Below are 25,691 nucleotides of genomic sequence, written 5' to 3' on the forward strand. Positions count from 1 at the left end.
CAGAAGCTTTATGTCTGATTAAACCTCACTGATCTGTCATTTCTCCCAGAATTCTAAAACTTTCTGCTTTCTCCTAAAGTTGCTTGAAAAGAGTTAATTTTCTCATCCCTAGAAGCCTGTTGTTCTATTTAGTTCAAGTCATCAGAGAAAACTCTGTTTTCTCAGCTCTTTGACAATGATCTCATTATTAGATCAAAGATCTGAGGTCATAAAATCAGTGACTAAATAGTTCTAAAAATATACTCATGGAGAGATGAACAAATCTAATTGTTTACAAGAAAAAGGAATTCCCTGTGAAGACTCTAGACCTATGTCTAGGCAAAGGAGATTAGACCCTCCTTAGGACTCACTATTGTGGTGAACTTTTTCTTCTCAAAACACAGCCAGGGGATAAAAGTTCAGATCTTTTATTATCTCCAATATAGCCCGGTTAGCTTAGAGGCCTATCTCTCTGCTTGGTTCCAAGAGCTCTCTCCGAATGTCACCAAATCCAAAGGTCTGGTCCTTCAGCCTCTGCCTCTGCTTTCTTCAGCCTCCAGCCAGCTCCAACTCTTCATGTCATTCCGCTGAAATCTTGACTTGTAGCGTCTTCCTCTCTCTAGAGAACCCTCCGACTGGCCCATTGGCCTATTTATGCTCCTTCCAGAGAGAGGGATTATGGGTAGATCAACTCTAACTACTTAGCAGTTAGTAAGGATTCCAACATCTCCCCCTTTCTTTTGTTTTAAAACATAGGGGGTTTCTGAGGGGGTATACATAAATCCATCAATATGGGCCAGAACTTTGTAACAGATATACATGGTATACATAAATCCATCAATATGGGAGGCATTATACACAATTTACAAAAGCACACAGCAATATAACACAGGCTAGTGGTAATGTAACAAATAACATGAATCAACATGAAAATTTAACTACTGCAAAAGTCTCATCAACACTCTTTCATCTCAAGAAATCCAATGATTCTTGCAATTGCTTAAAATACATAAGCACATAGTAATATAACACAGGCTAGTAGTAATGTAACAACATAAATCGACCTGAAAATTTACAAATGTCCATAGTTCATGCGCCAGGAATCTAATAATTCCTGTAAGCTCTGAAGTACTGCAAAAAGTCTCATCAACAATTTTTCATCTCAGGGAATCCAGTGATTCTTGCTGGTTTTTCAGGAACTGAAAGCTGAAGATTTTAAAGTTCTTTTGACAGTCTCATTGTTAGCCATCTGATTCCTTTTCCACCTGTGGAAATATAAGCAGATCCTCTTCCCCAAGCAATTAATCTAATTCTCTTCTATTTACCACTTTTGGGATTTCTCCTCATCATCTGGTAATTACATTGGAGCTGTTTGCATTGGATATTGTCTTGTTGTCTTAAAAGGCCTGTATTCTTCCCAACTGTAATCCTGATTGCTTTTCTTTTGGTTGATGACATCAGAGTTCTGAATTTCTAAAGTCTCTCTGGGTGTAACCTCAGCTGCTATCATGCCCCACCTGTCCTTTGATTGATACTTTAGAGCTGGGCCCTGCCTCTCATTCCTCTGGGTCAATATACATTTAGAGGCCCAGTGAAAGCCTTGGTTACATTTTGGACATGGGGTTTTGGGTTTTCTCTCACCCTGTCTTCTCACTCTATCTCCATATCTACAATGAGCTCTCAAATGTCCAATTTTTCTGCACTGAAAACATCGACGAGTTTCTCTAGAATTCCTCTGCCAAGAAGGACCTTGTCTTTCCATGTTCATCATAGTCTGGGCATAATAAGCATTTGTGCCCACTGTGGCACAGCGTCTAATGATTTCTTCTAAAGGAGCATTTTTGTCTAGCCCCCATATAATTCTCTTGCAAATCTCATTGGCATTTTCCTTAGCCAAATGTCTAGTCATTATTTCTGTTGCTGCATTGTCTCCAATGGTTCTTATTACAGCTGTTTGTAAACGTCCCACAAAATCTGTAAAAGGTTCATTGGGACCTTGCTCTATTTTTGTGAAAACATTATTTCCATCTTTCTGTCCAGGGAGAGAATTCCAAGCTTTTATTGCAGCCTTAGAAATTTGCTCATACACTGTTATGGGATAATAAATCTGTTCTGAACTCTCTACATACTGACCTTCACCAGCTAGTTGGTCAAAAGCAACTTGTACAATAGCTCCTGTTTGCCTATTGCGTTGGGCTTGAATCCTACATAATTCATGAAACTCCGAAAGCCACAATAAATTTTGTCCCGGTTCTAGACAAGTTTTTGTTATAGATTTCCAGTCATTCGGGGTTAGGATTTCATAAGATAAATTATCCAGTAACATCTTCACATAAGATGATGTAGCCCCATAAAGAGTGCAACCCTTTTTCAAATCTTTAATTTTTTCCAAATTAAAAGGAGTGTATCTTCTCCCTTTCTGACCTGAGGAGTTGAGCTCTTCAATCACAGGATATGCATTTATAAAATCAGATATATCTTCTCCTTCATTTTTTGCCTTAATTAATGCTTTTTCTAATCTTGTTAAATTCTGCTTTATAGGAGAAGCTGACTGTGTTTCTGTCTCTCTCCCTCCCCCTTGTTCTACCCATGAAGGGTTAATTGCGGGGGGAGGGTCATGAGATGTGGAATCACCTAATTCCTCCTTCTGTGAAGTATCATACTCAGAATTGTAATTAACTCCATTCTCATCTGATTTGTCCTCCTTTTCACCTAGTAAAGTTGGCACTTCCTCCTGTACTTTCCTTTTCATCATTCTATCACTTAAATAACTTCTTATAGCCAATTGTATTACATTATATGTATTAATTATTGAGTTAGGCCCATTTTTATCATAGAATTGACAAAGATCCTCTCCAACCAATTTCCATTCATTTAGATCTAATTCCTTATCAAGAGAGAAACAAGGACATATGTCCTTTACAGTTTGTAAAAGTTCAGTGATTTGCTGTAAACTTATAATTAAACCTTGGCTTTCCATAATTTTGACAATGCTCTCTAAACATTTTCCTTGAACAGAAACAGACTGTTTTCTAAATATCTGTCCCATCTTAGCTGAAATTCTACTTTAACTCTTCTAACAAAATTTCTTTATTGCACTCACCCTAATTTCTGGGTTGAAGAGTCTTTTCCACTGGATCAGGATCAGAGGCTTTTCCACTTGAATCAGGATCGGAGCTTTTCCACTGAAATCCACTGAGGGGTCTGTTTGTCCCACGTTCAGGGCGCCAAAATGTGGTGAACTTTTTCTTCTCAAAACACAGCCAGGGGATAAAAGTTCAGATCTTTTATTATCTCCAATATAGCCCGGTTAGCTTAGAGGCCTATCTCTCTGCTTGGTTCCAAGAGCTCTCTCCGAATGTCACCAAATCCAAAGGTCTGGTCCTTCAGCCTCTGCCTCTGCTTTCTTCAGCCTCCAGCCAGCTCCAACTCTTCATGTCATTCCGCTGAAATCTTGACTTGTAGCGTCTTCCTCTCTCTAGAGAACCCTCTGACTGGCCCATTGGCCTATTTATGCTCCTTCCAGAGAGAGGGATTATGGGTAGATCAACTCTAACTACTTAGCAGTTAGTAAGGATTCCAACAACTATGGTTTCTGGCTCTATAGAACAGGAGATCTGCATCTAGGTTGGTCTTCAGTGGTTATTAATGTGAATTAACCTCAGTTTTCCAGACTGTTATTTCTCTCTAGCTGGTGGCTTCCAATCTAGCACTTGCCACAATATTAATTAGCGGGTTTTCTTCCATTCTTGAAGGGGAGCTCCAAATACAGTCTTGAAAACTTCCATTGGCTTCAAAGCCAAATCCACCCAGGACGGGATAGTATAACTCACTTTTAATAAATCATCCACTAACAAATGTTCCAAGCTACTTATAGCCAAAGGCTTCTTGGTTAAAACTTCCAAGCCACCTGAGTTGCCATCACTATATATTTCAAAAGGGTTGCTTGGATCTGTGGAAACCAATGTCAACCCAAAATTCATTGGTCTAGACTTGCACGATTTCTCAGTAGGGAAATTACATTCCTCAATGCTTTATTCTATCCTCAATTTAGTTTTTCAAGAAAAGTTGCTGCTTATAAGGTTGGCAATTTTAGAAATGGTTATGAGCTTAAAGTCTTAGGTTTTCCCCAAAAAAAGAAGGAGATAAAAACAGTATCCAAAACGCAACATAAATTGGATATGGAACACACAATTTATTTCCACATAGAAAAGGAAATACTAAGCATTAAAGAATCATAAAATGAATGAGATCTATATTGTCGAATATTGCCATTGTGCGAATCTGTTTTGATTGACTATTCATATTGGGTCATCCCTCACCCCCGACTTTTACTCTTTTATTTATTTATTTTCTCAATAATATTTTGTTTTTCTAAATACATGTAAAGATAGTATTTCAATATTCATTTGGGTAAGACTTTGTATTCCAAATTTTTCTCCTTCTGCCCAACTATTCATATTGTTATAGGGATTTTTTTTCTTTTTTTTTTTTTTTTCAGGGGAAAGGAGGACAGGGGAGGAGTAAGGAAAGAAAAGTAGTAAAAAGGAGACAAATAACTAGATGTAAATGGTCCTGGTAACTGAGAAGAGAAGACTCTAACATCTGGAGGGAAGGGGAAAAGGCTTCCTACAGGAGATGGCATTTAATCTGAATCTTGAAGGAAGCCAGAGACTTGAAGACTGCAGATCTATAACATGAGAGGGTTGGACTAAATGACCTCAAAGTTCCCTTCCATCTGCAAAGTTGATCCTATGGTCTCATGACCCTGATTTCCCTCTTCTTCTTCCTCACCCCTTCCCTGGCAGGTTGAATCACAACTGAGTAAGCTGGAGGGAGAGAGAGAATTCCACCTAATTGGCAGAGAACAGCTGCAGAGCACCAAGGCAAGGCTACCATCTAGAGGCCAAAGGTTTTAATTGTTTCTCAGGCTGCAGAATGGACCTGGGAATTAAATGAGAGAGTGAGAGGAAAGCTGTCTACTTAGTCCCTCCCCCTGTCCAATTTAATTGTAAAAAGCATTAAAAAAAAAAAAAATTGAGCATGAGTTTCAGGGAGTAGTTTGTAAACATTCAAAAACTTCACCATTTCTCAAAAAATTTTTTTCAGTTTTTGTTCAATTTTTAATGGCAAGACAATTAAAGATATAAGAACAATTAAAAGTAAATAGTGTGGGACAAACTACTATAGGGGTCCAAAAAAGGAGGAGCTTGAAGAAAACTGGTGAAATAATGATGACATCATAGAGCAGTCAGGGATGACATCATAGATTTTCCATCATGAATGACGTCATGGAATGATCAGTGATGAATCATGGAGGGGTCAATGATGGCTTCTTGGACTAGTCAGAAGTGGTGTCATGGAGTAGGCAGGGATTACATTAAGGAGTAGTTGGGGATGATGTCATAAAGCAGTTGGGGTGATGTCATAGAGTAGTCAGGAATGGAATAGGAGAGATCTGAGCTGGCGTGTGGGGAAGGACAGATAGGAAAAACAGAAGTCACAGAAGAGAGAAAAGGAGAAGGGAAGGAGAAGAATAATTGAACAAAGCTACATATCCATTTTATACAGGTTGGTATTGATGAATTTCTTGAAAAAGAAAAGAAAATTGCTCCTCCTTCTTGGAAAAATTGGAGAGAAAAAAATGGAGTAAAAAAGGAAAGAAAGACCCTACTTAAAAGATTTCTAAGGACCCGGGAAAAGCCTGGAATTGGGGAAATGGAAAAAGAGCTGAACTGGGCAAGTAGGTCATAAGAACTTGCAGCAAAGCTTAGTTCAATCTATTCTCTACATTGGCATTGGCCAATTGGAAGAGTCTGCTCCAAGGGAATCACTAGAGGAAAGTGTGTGCACGTGTATATGTGGTACGGACATGTTTGTGTGGGTGTAGAGGGGTACCTTGGTTCTTACCCTCTCACAGAAGGCTAGATGGCATAGTGGATAGAGCACCAGCCCTGAAGTCAGGAGGACCCAAGTTCAAATCTGAACTCAGACACTTAACACTGCCTAGCTGTGTAACCCTGAGCAAGTCACTTAACCCCAATTGCCTCAGCAAAAAAAAAAAAAAAAAAAAAAAAAAAAAAAGGAAAAAATTTTAAAAAAGAAAAAAAAAAAGAGAGGGGGTCAGTCCTTTCTCTCTAGCTCATATGCTCCCTGCCCTGGGATGCTGGGGAAAAAATACCATAAAGCTTAGGTTGGACTCACATCTAGGGGAAGACTTATAAATACATGTTGGCAAATATTGACAATAACATGCCATACTTTATCAATCCTATTATCCTTTCTGGGGGGTGGGGGAGAGAAGGACTTCCAAGAGACTTGGAGGACTACAGATATTTCACATTCACCTCAGATCTGTATCTTCACAGATCTTATTCCTCCAATGAGTCAGGCACGAATGGCTGCAAGTGGGCGTCTCCTCTCCAAAGAATACAGAAAATCCATTCCACCAGGCAACCAGCACTTCATTAAATTCTGGATCTCTCAATCTAAAACCATCATGGCTTTCTGAAAACATCTATCTTAGAAATGTTTAGTCATGTGATAAAATAAGGAAACACAAAACTGAAGATAACATTAGAAACTTGAAATTCATCCATCCAATGCTCACTTAGGCATATAGCTTCCATAGTTACTCCTAGGGAAGGAGGAGAGGAGCAAGATCCTTTCTCCCTCCCACTTTACTGGAAATCTCAGAGAATTAATAGGCTCAGTGAGAGAGGAAAGAGAGAAAGGGAGGGACCCTTTTTTAAGCCTAAGTAGGTGGTTTTTCCTGGCTTACTTGCTGTTTGCCTTTCACAGCTTTCCCCCAATCTCATCATGGGGGACCAAGGTTGTCAATTAGGAGTCTCTTGTCATCCATGCAAGGAATAAAAGCACATACATTAGGTAAGATAGATCAAATATATTACTATCATTATACTGACATAGGATTATATTGAGGAAAACATCCTCTGTGAAGCACTATATAAATGTGATATATCTATATTTATGTACACACTTTTTACATGCATACATACACACATGTGTATACATACATGTACACACATATACATACACACGTGTGTATACATGTGGAGGCATATGTAATGGATGTTCTTCTGACAATTGGGTAATCAGTCAATAAACATTTCTTGTGTTTATTATTTGCCTGGCACTGGGCTAAGTTCTGAGAATACAAATGCAAGCAGAAAGAAAGATAGTTTCTGTTCTCCTACTCTCAGGGAGTTTGCATTCTAATTGGGGAACATATAAAAGAAACCTCAGAATGGAATGGGGAGACAAGTCCTAGCTCAAGGGCATGATAAAGTCCTGAGTTCAGCTTGGAGAGAATCTCAGAATTTTTAGTTTCCTTCCAGCTTTTTGGGGGGTTCCTCTCCTAATATTTCTCTTGTGATTAATTTCTTTTCTTCTTCAGATTATTTTACTTTTCTCTATACCTGTCAAAGTAATGAGGAGTTTGCTATAAGGTTCTTGAAAGATTGATTTTCCTGTTATGTTTATAGATGTAATATCTAACACAATGTCTCCCCCTGTAGTAGACATTTTTAACAAGTACTTATTCAATGAGTAAATCTACAAGTAGTAAGGGAAAGGGGGATGAAGGCAGCTCTTCCTGACTTCAGACCTCCCATTGTAAGCACCAAGAAATCACCCACGTGCCCTTTCAGAGCAAGTCCCAAAGCTGATTGGGTATAGGGGTCTTTTTGCTCATTGACAGAAATCAATGTCTTGTTCCTATGGAGGGTAGGAGTGGAACAGAACTGATAGGAGCAGAAAGGGAAGAGATTCAGACTTCTGGCACTTCAGGCTCTTCAGACTCTGCAAGCACTTTTAGGTTTCCAGCTTTGAGAGAGATTAATGGTGCTCATTGGACACTAGAGCTGACAGTCTCCATCATGTTCCTGTCTCTTTTGTTGTCAAGCCGTTTCAGTTATGTCCAACTTTTCATGACCTCATCTGGGGTTTTCTTGGCAAGGATACTGGAGTGCTTTGTCATTTCTTTCTTCAGCTCATTTTACAGATGGGAAACTGAGAAAAATAGGGATAAGTGACTTGTCCAGAGTCATACAGCTAGTGACTGAGGCCAGATTTGAATTGGTCTTTCTGACTCTCAGGCTGGTTCTCTATACACCAAGTTACTTAGATAGTTTTGTAAGTTTTTTGGGTGACAACTAGGATTGTCTCTCTTGGTTGAACCTCAATCCCAATGGGAAAAATTATATTTTTTAATATAATAATAGCTTTTTATTTTTCACAATAGATGCAAAGATAGTTTTCAACATTCACCCTTGCAAATCTTGTATCCCAAATTTGTCTCCCTCTATCCCTCTCCATTTCTTCCCTTTCCTATACAGTAAATAATCCAATAGAGGTTAAACATGTCCAATTCTTCCAAACATATTTCCACACTTATCATGATGCACAAGAAAAATCAGATCAAAAGCCGGGGAGGAATGAGAAAAAAAAAAAGCAAGCCAGCAAACAATAACAAAAAGGTGAAAATATTTTGTTGGGATCCACATTCAACCTCCATAGTCATCTCTCTGGATGCAGATGGCTCTTTCCATCACAAGTCTCTTGGGGATTGGCCTGAATCACCTCATTGTGGAAAAGGGCCAAGTCCATCACGTGTGATCATTGTCTAATCTTGTTGCAGTGTACAATGTTCTCTTGGTTCTACTCACTTCACTTAACATCAGTTCACATAAGTCTAAGTCTTTCTGAAATCAGCCAGCTGATTATTTCTTCTAGAACAATAATACTCCATTACCTTCATATGCCATAAGTTAGTCAGCCATTCTCCAGCTGATGGGCATCCACTGAGTTTCCAGCTCCTTGCCATACAAAAAGGGTTGCCATAAACATTTTTGCACATGTGGGTTCCTTTCCCTCTTTTAATATCTCTTTGGGATACAGACCCAGCTGGATCAAAGGGTATGCACAGTTTGATAGCCCATTGGGCTTAGTTCCAAATTGCTCTCCAGAATGGTTGGATCCGTTCACAATGTATTATTGTAATGGGCAAACTTCTTTATTGTGTATTTTCTGGTATATATTCTCCTATATATAATTTCTCTGATTTCAATTTCTTTCTCTTTTTTTGGCATCAATTTCATTTACCTTCCTTTCCCAACCTCCCTGGCATTCATAATATCTGCCACCCAACTGACCACAGCTGAATGGTACCTGGGGACTTGATTGTGTTATGCTTAACTTATTATTCATTAGACATCATTTATAATTGTTTTTTTTTGGTATGTGCTAACTCAGCTTCCTGAAGTCCTCTCCTCAGGTACCTATTTTTCACTTGTCTTGCCATAGGCAAGGCAGGATATATACCATGTTTAATAAGTGCAGTAACTTGTTCAGTTCAATTGGACTGAATATTTGGAAATGAGCCCATCTGTGGAAAAATGACCATGTCTTAGATCTGTGGCCCCAGTCAAATTCAGGGAAACCTCTAAGGCCCAAAGCAGCAGAAGAAACCAATTCTCATCATGTGGGAACCAGACCTGCTGTGTCTGCCTTCCTTGACCTACCAAGGACAAATTCCTAGGGCCAGAGTTCCCAGAATCTGTTCTCCTTTTTGTTTACTCTGCAATCAATTCAAATTATTGATGCAATCTTCTTTCCAACAGCTCAGTTTCAAATAATTTCAAATAAACTTTCCTATGTCCTTGGAGTTAGTTTTTTTTTTTCCACAAAGATTAGGATCCTTCCGGCTTTGAGGGAGAGTTTAACTAAGCATTCCCAAAGTTCTGAAAGTGCAAGCCTCTGCCTTAATGGCTTCCATCCTGGAACATCCAGGGGAACACAGTTCAAAGTTAGCAAGTATATACTGAGGGCCAACTGTGGGCTCAACCTTCTACTCTACCATGGAGGCAACAAAAGAGAAATATTTCAAGGGGGCCCTGCCCTCCAGGACCTTCTCACCACTAGGGAGACCTCTAGGACAATTACTGAGCAATAACTGATGCAGGGAATGGGCCACTGACGAGTATTGATACTGTAGGTGCCCAACATAGGGCTGGTAGATTCTGGGAAGAATTTGTAGAAGAGGTAGGCATAGAAATGGACTTTGGTTTGATTCAACAGGTAGCAAGAGATCCAGCCAGGGATATGCTGGAACCAGCTTGAACCAGCTCACGAGAACTGGTTGTTAAATTTTCACTGTGAGCATTTGGCAAATACTATAAATCAGGGCTTCATTTAGTGTTTTATTAATTGTCTAGAGTTTTAAAAAGCCTTTTCCCCCCAGTATTTGATGAATTAATTTTATTATTTAAAACACAAAATCTATGAGGAAAATCCTGTACACAATTATGGACACAATTTTAAAATATACAATAAGTTTCCAAAACCTCAGTTTCCCCTCAGTCGAGATAATGTTTACAAAAACATGAAAAGAAAAGCAAGATTTTTTAAAATCTGCCAATTTGTCTTTGCTACAAGCAAAAAATAAAGTTGAATATCATTGTTAATTAAACAAATTGGGAAATCCACAAATGACTGATTGTGGTAGCAACATTGTGAACCTTCGTTACATGGTTGGAGATACTCTTTAGCTTCCTTGGTTAGCTGGTGCATTCTTCAAGGAAATATGAGAGGAGATGAATTCATGAAAAGAGTGATGATTTGAGAGAAAAGATTAGCTGTAGGTCAAGAAAGGGGATTCACTGATAAACTGAGCACTCTAAAGCAGAAATTACATCCAGGTAGAAAAACATGTTAATCCCTACTACCCTCATGTATGTGTCTATTCACAATTTAAGAAATATTAGAAAGAGACATTAGCTTCTCAGTGTTGATGACTTTGGGGTGTCCATTTAAGAAAGTCTTAAGAGTGTGTTGGGCAAACACTTCCCCCCTTAGACAGCTGGTTGTTAAATATTTGCCAACAGACATCATCTACAACACTGAGAGAAACAACCATTTCCAGAGAATCCTGAGATCTATGTCCCATCTCCAATCCCAGTTGCCTGGTTCCAGGCCCAGTGATCCAGATAACACAAGCTTCTTGCCATTAAGAGTAACTACAGCTTTTTCCTACCCACCCACAACTTTCTATTTCTTTCTCAGAGATCATTTTTTAAATGCATGGGGACAAGGGGAGAGGAAAATCACAGTTTTTGTGACACCTTGTTATTGTTGTTTGTTTTTCATTTTCAAAGAGTACCAATGACATCATAAGGTAATGTCTTGACTCATGGTGGATGGGATTAAAGTGAGACAGAGCTGTCCAAAGTGATCAGCCTCACCCTCTCTTCCAGAGTCATACAAGTCCAATGACAAGACACAGGATGACTGGAAATAACCCAGGATGCAATAGATGGCATTTGGTGTCTTTGATGTCTGACCAAGTTCTAACCATGCTCCTTCATTGGCCATTGGAACCAATTGTTTTTATCTAACCATCTGCCAGGGACTCATATACCCCACCACCTTGTTAGATTTGATACAAATGTACTTTTACAACCATAGACTATTTATAATAGTTCACAGTTTATTATAAAACCATTTTTGCTCTTTCATACTGAAATGTTTGTGTCTGTTAATGATTTTTAAGTTCACAATAAGATAATTTTTTTTAGCTCTGAAGGGAATCAAATAGTAACACAAAGAAAGTATGAAAATGTTTGGAGGCATACACTTTCTGAAATTCTCAAGTTTCTTTTTCTTTAGCCTTTGAAGAAGCCCATTCTTTCCACTGGTTTGGGGACAGAAGGGCAGAGGGTGAGGGAGCTCTAGGTGAGCAAAATTGACTCCAGGTACTTATTACTTCTGGCTCCTGACTTAATACTCTGAGGCTACATTGAAAGGCAGAATTGAAACAGAACAGAGAGTTTTCAGGGAAGCATCAGGGTCCTGGAGCAGGCTTTGGGCTGAGAAGACAGACAAGGGACAGGCAAAGGCTAAGAAAGACCAGACAGGATGGGCAATTATTGTGAGATCTCAGCCTCTGGGGATGTCAGATTCAAAAACTCATCCCTACCTAGTACATCTTTCCTGTTTTCCCTGATCTTTGGCAGAGTTGATGTTGCTGGGTTCCAAATATATACTTTTCTTATTCTTTCCCCCAACTACTAGCTAGGAAGAGGGATGGGGAAGAAGGTTGAGTGAACCAATTTAATTATAATTTTGCTATGCAAAAGCTCTTTTGTTCTTTTGTTTTTACTGTGTTTTAATAAACACTGTAGCCAGAAGGTTCCATGAACCTTCTAGAGCACCAGTCAGGAAGACCTGAGTTCAAATGTAGCCTCCAAACTTATCAGCTGTGTAATCCTGGGCAAATTACTTACCCCTGTTTGCCTCAGTTTCCTCACCTGGAAAATAAGCTGGACAAGGAATTGGCAAACCATTCCAGTGTCTTTTCCCAGAAAACCCCAGTTGGGTCACAAAGAATCAGTTGGTACTCGTTTTTTGTTCTTGAAGAGGACGGGAATGACATCACTAACTTAGAGTCAATTTACAATGTGGCTGATCAGACCAATCCAAGTCCAGAATGCTCTATCACAGAGCATTAATAAACTATGTGAACATCTGGGATAGATTCTCCAAATTTTATGTCTCACAATTCTTTTGAGTTACTTCAATTCTGCTTTGCCCTTAGAGCGCCAGACCTTTGATGACAGTACGCAATGCTGGGCAATCCTGTCTTCCATGTCACCCAGCCAATTCCAGGGATTCTTCAGACATGCTCTTGAGAGGGTCCTTATATCATTTTTTTTTTTTGACAAAGAGCTGGATGCAACTGAAAACTAAATAATGAAAGCCGCTGAGAAGTTGATCACATTCAACTATGTGCTAGGAAATGTTTAACAACTATCTCTTTGGGGAAAAACAATATACCTATGACACATTTTTTAGGTTTCATCTGCATTAACACTTTTTCTGTCACTTATTTAATTTTAATAATCAACAAAGCAATAAATCAAACCCTGATTTGTAGCATGTAACTATTTCCAAGATGTAGCCACACTAAAATTTACACACAATCGAGTAAGAGCTGAATCCTGCCGATCCCTGCATATAAGTCTTATGCATAAAGTTTCTCAACTGCAGGATCAGGGAAGAGCCACTGAATTTTCATAATGTTCATCATGAAGGGTAATATTCCATTTGTTTTCCTTTAGGCTAAATTTTTGATAGAGTTATTGAATGCTATTAAACCTATTAGGCAGAGAAAATAGATTTAATTTCTGCTGGTAGGAAAATGAGTACTTTGCAAGTTATTGCAAACCCTTGCAAGTGTAGGGAGAGAAGCAGAGGGAATCCTGAAGCCTTTGAGAATGCCAGGACATAAGATATCACCATACTTGGTTGGTGGCTCTAGGATAGTGCCACCTAGTGAACAAGTTACATATTGCATTGCTTCATTGCTTAAGAGACAGCTGGCTTTTCTGGAGGTTGCAAAAAGTAAGGCTGTATTCTAGTGTCACTGGATTATTTGCCACCTAAGTGAGGGAGTGAGGGAAAAAGAGGGAGAAGAAAATTTGCAACATAAAGTTTTTGCAAGGGTGAATGTTGAAAATTAAGCAGATGTTTTGAAAATAAAAAGCTTTAATTAAAAAAAGAAAAGTATAAAAATAAAATTTAAAAAGAGTTCAAGCAATGGGCAATGAAACTTACTAAATTCCTTTTATGAATGACATAGATATAGTCTTGATGAAAATACCAGGGAGAATCAAAGAAAAAAATTTATCTAGACAAGTACCTCTAACAAAGATGCAAATATTTGAAATAAAATATTAACAAAGAAAAAGATAATATACTCTGGTGAGACTGAATTTGTAAGGAGTCAAAGCTGTCTCAATATTAGGAAAACAACAAAATGAACACTATTAATTTAAAAAATCAATTGATAATGTGGTAAAGACTAAATGCATACATTTGTGTTAACACTATTGTGTTAACACTATTGTGTTAACACTAAAAACCACAGGAATAATTAGACCTTTCCTTAAAATGATAAATAATTTATCTCTCAAATTGATATTACTATTATTTGTAATAGAGATAAACTAGAATCTTTCCCAGTGAAGTCAGAGGTGATACAAGTATGTTGTTGTTACTTCTATTTGACACAATTTTAGAAGTATTGGCTCTAGGGATAGGACAAGAAAAATAATTTGAGGAATAAAGTATAGGTAAAAAAGAAATAGAACTATCACTTTTCACAGAGGATATGATAGTGTGCTTCAAGGACTTGTAATATAAATTATAATAAATTGTAATATAAAACATTACAACAACTAGAGTGTTAAGATGGACATCTTCATGAGCTGAAATCTGGCCAAAGACATTTGCCTGCTGTATGACCGTAGGCATGTTACTTATCCTTATCTGCCTCAGTTTCCTCATCTGCCAAATGAACTGGAGCAAGAAATAGCAGACCACTCCAGTATTTTTGCCAAGAATAACCTAAAATGGGGTCATGAAGAGTTGAACACAACTAAAAGAACACAACAACAAACACTGAAAACAAATTGAAATCAGTGACTTCAGCAAGTTTTTAGTATATAAAATAATTCACACAAACCATTAATATTGCTATAAAATGCCAATAAAACTCAAAAAGAAAAGATGGAAAAAGAGATTACATTTTAAATTATTACAGAATGTATAAAGGCTTGGGAGTTTTACCTCTGCCAAGATATACATAAAAACTATATAATATAAATACAACTCCAAGCCACTATTTACACATATAGAGAAATCTAAATAATTGGGATAATATGAATTGCTCATAAGTAGAATAAACTAATATAATTAAAATGACAAAACTACCCAAAATAATTTACTTGTTCAATGCCATATCAATCAAATTATCAAAAGATAACTTTTGTGATGCTAAAAATTAGAAAATATATTCATATGGAGGGTGGAAAAGGTCAAGAATCTCAAGAGAAAAAATGGGGAAAAAATAAAAAAGAAGGGGGCCTAGAAATATAAGATCTCAAACTATACTACAGAGATATAATCATTCAAAGTATCTGTTACTAGTTACAAAATAGTTTCATCACTACAGAGATATAATCATTTAAAGTATCTGTTACTAGTTACAAAATAGTTTCATCAGTAGAACAGATTAAGTAAAAAATAGAGAGAAGCAAATGCATTCAATAATTCAGTGTTCGATATAAAGGGATTGTTATTACTGTTGTTGTTAAGTCCCGTCCCATTCCTCGTGACATAGTGGACCATCCTATGCTAATACTGTCCTGGCGGTTTTCTTGGGAGAATACCAGAGAGGCTTGCTATTTCCTTCTCCAGTGGATTAAGGCATATAGGGTTAAATTACATACAGTTGGTGAAAGTTGGAGGTCACCTTTGAATTGAGGACTTTCTGACTCCAGGCCCAGTGTTTTATCCACTAAGTTGCTACTGAGATAAGGATTCACTATTTGACTAAAACAGCTGGGAAAACTGGACAGCAGTGGAGTTGAAATTAAACCAATAGCTCATACCTCATACAAAAATAACCTCCAACTGGGTACATGACTTAGATATAAAAGGTCAAATCATCAACAAATGAGCGAAACATAGAAATAATCATCTGCCAGATCCATAGATTGGTTTTTGTTCTTTGTGCTGGACAAGGACCAAAATGACATCACTATGTTGGACTCAAAGTCCTGTATGTCTGTGACTAAGAGAGAAAAATTCATGACTAAGCAAGGAAGAAAGAGGAACATAGACAACAATAATTACGTAAAATTAAAAACCTTTTGCATTAAAAAATAAAGTTACAATTAAAAGGGTAACAATTGACATGGAAAAATTTTAGTAGTTTTCCTGAGATATATGAGAAATTGATTGTAATTTTTTTTTAAAGAATATTCCCAAATTGATAATGTCTAAGGATATGAATAGGCAGTTTTCCAGGGAAGAAACTTATGCTATTTATAACCATATGAAAAAATGCTCCCACACACTACTAATTAGAGAAATGTAAATTAAAGCAGTTCTGAGATTCTACTTCACACCCATCAGAGTGGCAAAAAAAGGGAGAGGGAATAATAAATATAGGAGGGATGGTGGGAAAACAGGCATTTTGATGCATTGTTGGTAGACCTGTGAATGGGTATTGCCTTGTCCCATTATTTTTCAGTTGTATCCCACTTTTGATGACCCCTTTTGGGATTTTCTTGGCAAAGATATTAGAGTGCTTTGCTGTTTCCTTCTCCAGTTTGTTTTACAGATGAGGAAACTGAGGCAAACAGGGTGAAGTCATTTGTTGAGGATCACACAACTAGTGAATATCTGGGAATTAAATTCAAGTCTTTTGGACTCTGTATCTGGCACTCTATCCACTATGCCACCCAGCTAGCTGCCCCTTGGGAGTGGGTACCACCATTCTAATGGAAAACAATATGAAATTAAAAACAAAAAGTCACCCAACAGTACATGCTTTTTGGTGCATCTATATACAAAAATGGTGTGAAAAGATCAGGAGGGAACCTCCCTCTGGGAATCCTGCTGGATTCAGTGGGTACTTTGGCTGACCTTCCACCAGGAACCTTGGGCTGAGCCAGAAGGACGGCAGCTGTTACAGTCCCAAGTAACATTGCCAGCTCCCCTTTGGCATGAAGTGGGTTCTCGGGCAACCTCCAGAAAGGTGCTCAGAAGTGCACGTGCTTATCACCCCAAAGTCTCTTGATAACAGATGTAGAGGAGAAATAAATGATGAGAACCAATCGATAGACACCATCCCACCCTTGAGCAGGAAAAGGCAGGGCTCGTCTATGATTGGTCGGAGAGGAATATATAGGGAGAAGGCAATGCTGAGGCAGGAACCCATTCCACATTGACCCATCACCATGGCCTACCTGGGACTTTTATGCTGTTTTGCCTTCATTGGCGCCTCTTTAGGTAAGTGCTTGGGTCCCCTCAGGGAGCCAGGAAGGGATGTTTTCATGGGTGGGCTCTTCCTTGGCAATAAGGAAGGGCCTGAAAAATCTAGGAGAGAGAGAGAGACAGAGAGACAGAAAGAGAGAGAGCACTAGTTCTAGGGCTAGAAGGAACGTTAGAGGTCATCTAGTCATTTTATGGAGGAGGAAACTGAAGGCCACAGATCTAAGTGATTTATTGATCACCAAGATGTGAACCTAGCTCCTCCAGATGCCTGAGATCTACCAATGACCTTGCAAAACCAGACATCAGGCTAGAATCCCAGCATGAGCCTCTGTGGCATTTTCCCATAATCAGTACACTAGCCGAGGCTTGGTCCAGACCAGCGATTGGACCCAGGTAGTGAACTTCCATTGTGGAGACTCAAGAATTCAGCCACAGCTTAGAGGTGACTGAGGCACTGGAAGATTAAAGGGCTTGCTCATGATCACACAGCTGGTATTGGACGGAGGTAAGATTGGATCTGATCTTTGGAATCAATTAGAACTGCTCCAAGTCCAGGGTCACTGCCCAGTACCCCGAAAGGGACATGGGACCCTCTCAGGCTAGGTGAGAATGAAAGAGGAAAATACATCGACCATGGGGTCGGGGCAGCTTTCTCAAAGTTGTTTGAGTTTTTCCTGCTGAGTGGGCTGGTGATGAGCAGGGCACATGTGGGTGAGATTCTGGGGAAGCAGAATTCTGTAGCAATTCTCTCTGCTCCATCAGACAGATTCAGGAAACCCAAACCGCTTGATTAGACCCATTGGTTCAGGTTGCTGCTGTCCTTGCTCCCCTGAGTCAACAGACTTGGACAAGCCTTGGTGGTCCCCCCAACCAAGGGCTCTGAGGAGAGAATATGGGTCATGGTTTCCTGAAGTTAGCTTCTCAGTAATCCCATGATCCTTCAGGTGAGACAGTAGCACTGCCCATAAATTAGCAAGTATTTTTTTTAAAGCCTATTCTATGCAAAGTACTGTGGGAGCTACAAATATAAGACACAATCGCTGATCTCACATAACTAGAACAGATCTCTCTGTTTCTCTCTCTGTCTCTCTCTCTCTCTTTTTCTGTTTCTCTCTGTCTCTCAACTACTCTAGTTGTACAGATCTCTCTCTGTCTCTGTCTCTGTCCCTGTCTCTCTTATACACACACACAACCACACACACACACACACACACACACACACACACGTACACACACACACAGGAACACTCCAAAGTAGTCTAAGAAAGAATGACTTCAAGTTGTATGGGAAGTGAAAGATTGAGAAATTCCTGCTAGGCTTCTGGGAGAAGATGGACGCTGAGAGATGAATAGGAGTCTGACAAAGAGTGTGTGTATTTACATTGATTCATCAAACATTTATCACACTTTATATCACTAAGCTGGAGATCAGTTAGAAACTAGAATGATCAAGAGTCTTGAGGTAAGGGCCATATATGGATTGCTTGATGGGATTGGGGATTTCCAGCCTGGAGAACAGAAGGCTCTAGGAGAACACAAGATTTGACCTCAAATATTAGAAAGGTCCAAGGCAATTCTAATTCATCTTGGATGGAAAAGGCCATCCACCTCCAGAGCGAGAACTATGAAGACTAAATTAAATCAACAATACTATATTCACTTCTTTTTTCTTTTTCTTCTGTTGTTTTTTCTCTCATGATTTTCCTTTTTGTTCCAATTTTTTCTCCCAACATGATTCATCAGGAAATATATTTTAAAATGAATGTACATGTATAACCAAAAATATTGTTTTTACATGTAACTCAGAAAAATGAAAATTAAAAACAAATTTTGGAAGGGGGATCATGTGGAAGAGAGAGAATAGCACTAGAAGCCATGGGCTGAGGGTGCAAAGAGGAGGATTTAAGTTTGAGACAAGGAAAAGTCTCCAAACAATGAAATCTGTCCATAAAGGACTCTAAAAGTAAGTAGGTTCCCTTGCGGGAGGAATTTAACTCAAAGGCTAAATGACCATCTAGACAACAACAGAATTCCTTTTTTTTTCCTCCATGAATTAGACTAGATGCCTGCTGAGGTCCCTTACAGCTCTGAGTTACATGATTTATTGAACCCCTACTAGGTGCAAACCACTGGACTTGATAGAGAAAATCTATAAAGTGGTCAGACATAGGGCCTGCTCTCACGGAGCTTTTGTTCTAGTCAGGACTAAGGACTCTAGAAAATGGACAACAATAATGCAGATATTGGGATCGTGGAACCAAAGATTTAGAGCTAAAAGGAACTTTGGAGGTATCTCTTTCCCTTTTCCTTTTTCCCAAAAATGGGCCCCAGAGAGCCATCCAATTAGTAAATATCTGAGGCTACATTTGAACTCAGTTCTTTGCTGTCTCCTCACCTCAAAAAGTACATTCTTCAGCGACTTGTGAAAAACAGACTCTTGGGATCTGAGAGGAAGTTGTTCTCCATCGAAGCTCCCTAACCTGGCTTTGGACTTTTAGGGATCATCAGCATCCCGAAGTTCTCACACTATCTTGACATCTCCTCCAGGCTGTGGTGTCCCTACCATCGAGCCTGTCCTGAGTGGCCTGGCTAGGATCGTCAATGGTGAAGAGGCTGTCCCCGGCTCCTGGCCCTGGCAGGTTTCCCTTCAGGTGAGAGTCTGGGCCGGGCTCCCCAGGTAGGGGTGCTGACCAGGTAGGACCCTGAGGGTTCCTAGAGCCAGAAGACCTGAAGTTCAGTGCTAGAGTAGACAGACTCCTTGACCACCCCAATCCCTAGGCTATGACTGAATCCCAGACTCCCTGAGATTTCCCTGCTTTGTAGTGTGTAAAACATGGGAAGTAATGGGTTTCTCTGACTTCTCTACTCCTAGGACACAACTGGCTTCCACTTTTGCGGGGGATCAATCATCAGTGAAGACTGGGTGGTCACTGCTGCTCACTGTGGTGTCAAGTAAGCAGTGGGAAGAATTATCTTTCTTCTGGGGGAGAATCAGTGAAGGAATACATTGAAACAATTCATAAGTCCAGTAAAGTAGCAGGACACCAATTAAAACTACCAAAAAATCAACATTTCTTTATAGTAATAATAAGACCAAGACTATACAATAGAATGAGAAATCACATTCCAAACGGACAAAATATTGGGGACCAATCTATCAAGAATACTTGAGACTCATAGAAATACATATATTCCTTCCCGAAATAAAGGAAGACATAATTAGAATGCTATTTATTGCTCTTGGTTGGGTTGCACCAATATTAACAAAAATGAAGATTTTGCTTTAAAAGTCTAGAATTAGGACAATTAAAGGATTAGGACCATAAGATCACAGATGTAGAGCTGGCTGGGGGGGAGGACCTAAAAGATTACCAATGTCCAACCACATACATTTTACAGTCAAGGAAAATTGAGACTTAGAGATATTAAGCAATTATTTGAAGTCCCACCATTAGGAAGTAGCTGAGTAAAGATCAGTTTGACTTCTCTTTTCAATGTGCTAATTTGTTTCTGACTACTTTATGGAATGAGACAAAATAATAAACAAATTCATTTACAAGACTGAACAGTTGAGAATTTTCAGAAAATTATGGAGAAACAGGGAAGTATGACAAAGGAAAGATTAGCCCTTTCAGCCTTGTGAGGGTGTGGGAACAGGGGGCTGCTCTACAGAATATGCCCCCCATTCAGAAAATGGTCCTGAAATGAATCCATCCCTCCTCCCTAGCATGGCAGCACACAAGTGCATAAACCAGATGAATGGGGCTCCATGCATAGATAATAGCCCCATGAGGTGGAAACTCTCCCATGCCATCTAGTTCTTTGTTCCCTCTATTACCTAGTTCTTTGCTCCCTCCATTACAGGAAAACTGACCTGGTGATTGCTGGTGAGTTTGACCAAGGTTCTGATGAAGAGAACATCCAAGTGCTGAAGATTGGCCAGGTATGACCACGTCCAGAGGCTTCCAAGGCAGCGGATAAGGAAAAGCAATGAGTGACCCTCAAGCCTTTCCCAGCCCAAACCTCCCACCAGACCTAAATCCCTTGAGGGGCTCAGGCCACTATGTTAACCTCTGAGATTTCCTAACTCAACATATACTTCTGCCTAAAACATACTTAGTAGACTCAGGGGCCCACAGATTTGGAAATGGAAGGGACTGTCATTAAATCCAATCTTCTTTTTAGAGATGAAGAAACAGACACCCAGAAAAGTTAAATGATTTGCTTAAAGTATTTTTCTCATAGACAATGATTAGTAGAGCTGAGTCCCTTTACAGTGTACCAAACCCAATACGTGTTTCATGGGTCCAATCACCCAAGGACGGGCCTTGTTGCCAACCCAATGAGAGGTAGGGGAAGACAGGGAGGGCTCCCTTGGGGAACCTGTAGTCAAGGCTGGACTTCCTAGTGAAGTTTAAACACAATATGAGGATTCAGAAAAAGAGGCAATAATAAAGACTGAGGGATGACTGGCTACTCCCCCAATCCTCCATATTTGGCTTTTGATGTGGCTGTCTGTTGTTGCAAAGGACAGAGTTCACTCCTCACTCTGTCAAGCTGCAGCCAATGCTGAGCCAACATTTCTGGGACACAACCTAAGCACATTCCTGGGGGAAGGGGTGCAGAAAGCCAGCCTGGATTGGTGAGTTTGCCCTGGATGATGGGGTGAAGGGCCGTGTGGAAATGTTTCTTGCTAAAGCTCTGGTGGGGGTCACGGGCAAGGATTTAGAGCGAGTTTTGAATATATGGCACTTGGGTCAAAATTTGGGAAGCATTAAAGCTTAGGATCATAGATTTAGAGCTAAAAGGGATCTCAGCAATGGAACCCTCTCACTTTACAGATGAGGGAACTGAGGCAGAGTGATTTGCTTAGGGTGACACATGTATAAAGAGGCACACTCAAGGCAGGATTTGATGGCTCTCCCAAGTCCAGTGTATTATGCATGATTCCAGACTATTTCAGGTCTGCAATTCTAGGATGCTCAGCTAGAGAACAGACTACAGAGAAGGCTAGAATATGTTTAACAACCAGCTCTGTAGGAGGAACATTGCATGCAGGACGCACATTTAAACATGATTAATCCGCATTATGAACTTTTTGTCCATCATTTTAATAAGTCTAGGCAATTAACAAAACAATAAATCAAGCCCTAATTTGTAGTGTTTGCAAATGTTCACGCTAAAAATTTAACAATCAGCTCCCACAAGCTGCACATCCCTGGCTAAAATTATTGCCATTGCCAAAACTAGCATGATACTGCCCATTTTATGAATCAGAGGTCTGAGCTACTTTGTTGGGATCTTCACAGGAGTGAGGAATAAGAGGGGGAGCCATTGCATGGATGCAGCTGGTGCGAGGGGAGGTGGGCTAGGAGATCAGGGAATTCTATATCCTCTCTCCTGCCTCCTTGAGGTAGTGAAGCTCAGCTGGAGGATGACAGCTATGGGCTCCCAAGCCGACCTCTGCTCTGGCCAGCTCATGTGTTCCTAGTGGTCAGTATGTGGCAGGATCCCCAGAGGCATGGAGGCAGGAGTCACTCATTGATTTATTCATTTGAAGAGCAATTATCCCAATCCTACCAGGACATGGAGCTAGACCTAGAGATACAAATAAAAAATTCAAGGACTCATTGCCTTATGCTCTACTGTGAGAAAAACCTTCTACAGATCAATAGATTCAAAATATTTGCATTAAATGCGCCTCTTTAGGGTTCAGCAAAGTTGTAGTGGTGAAAGGAAGGAAAGGGACAACAAGGCTAAAGGACAAGGCCCTTTCTGGTGGGACTTCACTGGCTCTCGGTTAATAATCTCATTTGCATATGAAAAGGTCAGAGAAAATGAACTAGTTCCCAGGACCTGGACTGTCTTGAGTACCTTCCTTCCACTCTCCAGCAGCTCATTTTCTTTTTTTTTAATCATTTATTTGCTTTTTTATTTTCCCCTGGTTTCAGGTTAAAACAATTTTTGACATTCTTTTTAAAATTTTGTGTTTGAAATTCTCTCCCTATCATCTCCTTCATTGAGAAGGCAAACAATTAGATAACACATGTGTAGAGCTCATTTTCATAAACCAAAAAGTGAGGGTTTTTTTAAAACTGAGCAAAACTGATCCCCAAAGCCCTGTGGACATGATTGGGCAAATGGCCATTACCTAGTTCTGACCCAATCTGCAGAAATGAAGACTTGGGAAATGTACTAAATAATCACCATCGTGTTAGACTGAGCTGTCTCACTGAATCAGGATAATGTGCCCAAGTTCTAAAATGAAGCACATGCTTTCCAGCACAAAATAAATAACATTATGAAGGGGGAGAGCATTAGCTACTGGGGCTATCAGAAAGAAGACAGAGTTTGAAGTGACTTGAGCTTGGAAGGAAATGAGGAATTCTAAGAGGTAAAAAAAGGCCATGGACTTTAAGAGTGATGAAAGAAGCTGAGCTAGCTCTTCAGGGGCCAGGATAGCCCATAAAAGTGGGGGTGGGGAGAAGGGGGCTAAAGGGAGCATCTCCTTAGCCATGGCTGTCTCTCCCCACAGGTCTTCAAGAATCCCAAATTCAACTTCTTCACCATCACCAATGACATCACTCTGATCAAGCTGGCCACACCTGTCCAGTTTTCAGACACAGTGTCCCCCGTCTGCCTTCCCAACTCTGCTGATGACTTCCCTGCAGGCTCCAACTGTGTCACCACCGGCTGGGGGCTGACCAAGCACACCAGTGAGTTTGCCAACCAAGGGGGGGGGGTCCTAGAGGGAAGTATTGGGTGGAAGATACAGAGGCACCCTTGTCTTCCTCTCCCTCAGAATTCCTGGAGTGAGGTGAGACTCTGCCTCCTGGCTAATGTTGCTCTTGTCTTGGGGTCTTCCAGACAGCAAAACCCCCGAGAGGCTCCAGCAAGCTGCTCTGCCCCTCCTGTCCAACAGCGAATGCCAGAAGTACTGGGGTAGCAAGATCAAGGACAGTATGGTCTGCGCTGGTGCCAGTGGTGTTTCCTCCTGCATGGTACTTGCCTCTCTCCCCCCATTCTTCCCTAGACTGGCTAGTCTTTAGAAGAGCACTGGGGGTTGTGTTGCCCTACAGTTAGACTTAATTCTGCCTTGTCCCCCACCCATCTTCTGATCCTACCCCTCAGCTCTCCAACCCTTCCTTTAGTCAGTCGCTGAACAGGTATTAAGTGCTTGTTATATGACCATCTCTCTGCTAGACACTGGGGGAGTCCAAAAAGAGAAGGCATAAACCCTAAGAAACTAAGTTTCTAGACAAAAGTCAATAAGTATTTATTAAGCACCCATTATATACCAAGTATATATGTATGTGTGTGTGTATACATATATATATGTATACACACATAGAGACACACACACATATGACTTTATTGTCCCATTGAGCTGTCTAGTTAAAATGAACCTGACTAGGGGTGGTATCTATGGGGAGGAGACATTTCTAAGAAGTGCGAAAATAGAAATGACAGACTGTAAAACAGATAGAATAGGTGAAGCAATATGAGGGGGAAATCATTACTGGATGATGCTGAAGTTGTGACTTTGACAAAAGTGTGAGAAGGGCATTCTGGGAAGAGGACTGGCATGAGTAAAACAGTGAAGACCCTCATCTCTGAGAGTATTGTATAGAAGGGATTTAACTATTCTGCAGAAAAAAAAACAAGCATTTATTAAATAGCTACTATGTGTCAGCACTGTGCTAAGTGCTTTAAAATAGTATCTCTTCATCCTTACAACAACTCTGTGATGTAGATGCTATCATTATCCCTATTTTATAGATGAAGAAACCGAAGCAGCAGAGGTTGTGTCTCTTGTTCAAGGTCACTTAGCGGTTAAATGGGTGAGGCTTTAGTCCCTGCTCTCCCTAGCAATAAAGTCTAATACTCTATCCACTTCACTACATAGCAATCTGAGGAATCAATGGTCTTGAGCAAGTGGTAATGTGATGAAACTGATACTTCAGGAAGATTAATCTGGCAGGGAGAAAAGTATGAAAAAGGAGGAGAGCTCAGATGTCATTATAGAATTCTAGGGGCATAATTAATAAGGATTGGGATAAGCATCAGCACAGTGGGAATGGGTAGATTTGGGAAATATTTCAAAGCAAGAAATGACAAAACTGGGTCACAGTTTGGATGCAGGGAATGAAAGACAGAGGCAGAGAGACACCAAGAAAGAGAAAGAGACTGAGAAGAGAGCTTCTCCCATTTCTCATCTCACCTCCACTTCCAACTTCTCTCTCTCTTCCCTTAATGGCTCAGCGCCTCTTCCCTCACTCTACCACTCCTGTTAGTCCATTTCTCCACCTTCTTCAACCACTCTTCTCCATCTCTCCTCTTTCCTCTTTCTGCCATCAAGAAAGCTGGACCCAGAACTCCCTTCTTTTTGTCTACAGGGTGACTCCGGTGGCCCACTGGTCTGCCAGAAGGATGGCGCCTGGACCCTGGTTGGTATCGTCTCTTGGGGCAGTAGCACCTGTTCCACCTCCAGCCCTGGTGTGTATGCCCGGGTCACAGAACTCATGCCCTGGGTGCAAGAGATCCTGGCTGCCAACTGAGTTTCCTGCAGGGGATGGATTTCCCTTGTGATGGTGTGAGATCTCAATAAACTTCCTGGAAAGAAGAGTTGTTTCTCATTCTTGGGTCTGTGCCTGTGACCTCTTCTAGAGATTTCTCCCCCTTCTTCTCTTCCTTCTTCCAAGAGACCAGTTCTGGGATGGTCCCTTCCCTATACAGAGAAGTACAGAGAACACAAGGCAAGAGTTCTGGATGTTGGCCCCATTTATGGCCTAGATTAGGGAGCCCTTTGCCATCCTCCTGATCACCTCCCATCCTCAAAATTTCCTCCTCCC

General features: G+C 40.2%; 1 protein-coding gene across 1 annotated transcript; it reads left to right on the plus strand.

Annotated features, from left to right (window-relative positions):
• The first annotated feature begins 16,760 nt into the window (after positions 1-16,760).
• On the plus strand, positions 16,761-25,462 carry LOC127547688 (chymotrypsinogen 2-like). Its single transcript, XM_051974657.1, has 7 exons — positions 16,761-16,854; positions 19,387-19,490; positions 19,712-19,791; positions 20,704-20,782; positions 23,375-23,555; positions 23,707-23,840; positions 25,236-25,462. Exons 1-7 carry the CDS (start codon positions 16,803-16,805, stop codon positions 25,395-25,397), a joined length of 792 nt encoding a protein of 263 aa, XP_051830617.1. The 5' UTR covers positions 16,761-16,802; the 3' UTR covers positions 25,398-25,462.
• The last annotated feature ends 229 nt before the right edge of the window (positions 25,463-25,691 follow it).

The sequence above is a fragment of the Antechinus flavipes genome, chromosome 2 (assembly GCF_016432865.1).
Source record: "Antechinus flavipes isolate AdamAnt ecotype Samford, QLD, Australia chromosome 2, AdamAnt_v2, whole genome shotgun sequence".
In the NCBI taxonomy this organism is placed as follows: Eukaryota; Metazoa; Chordata; class Mammalia; order Dasyuromorphia; family Dasyuridae; genus Antechinus; species Antechinus flavipes.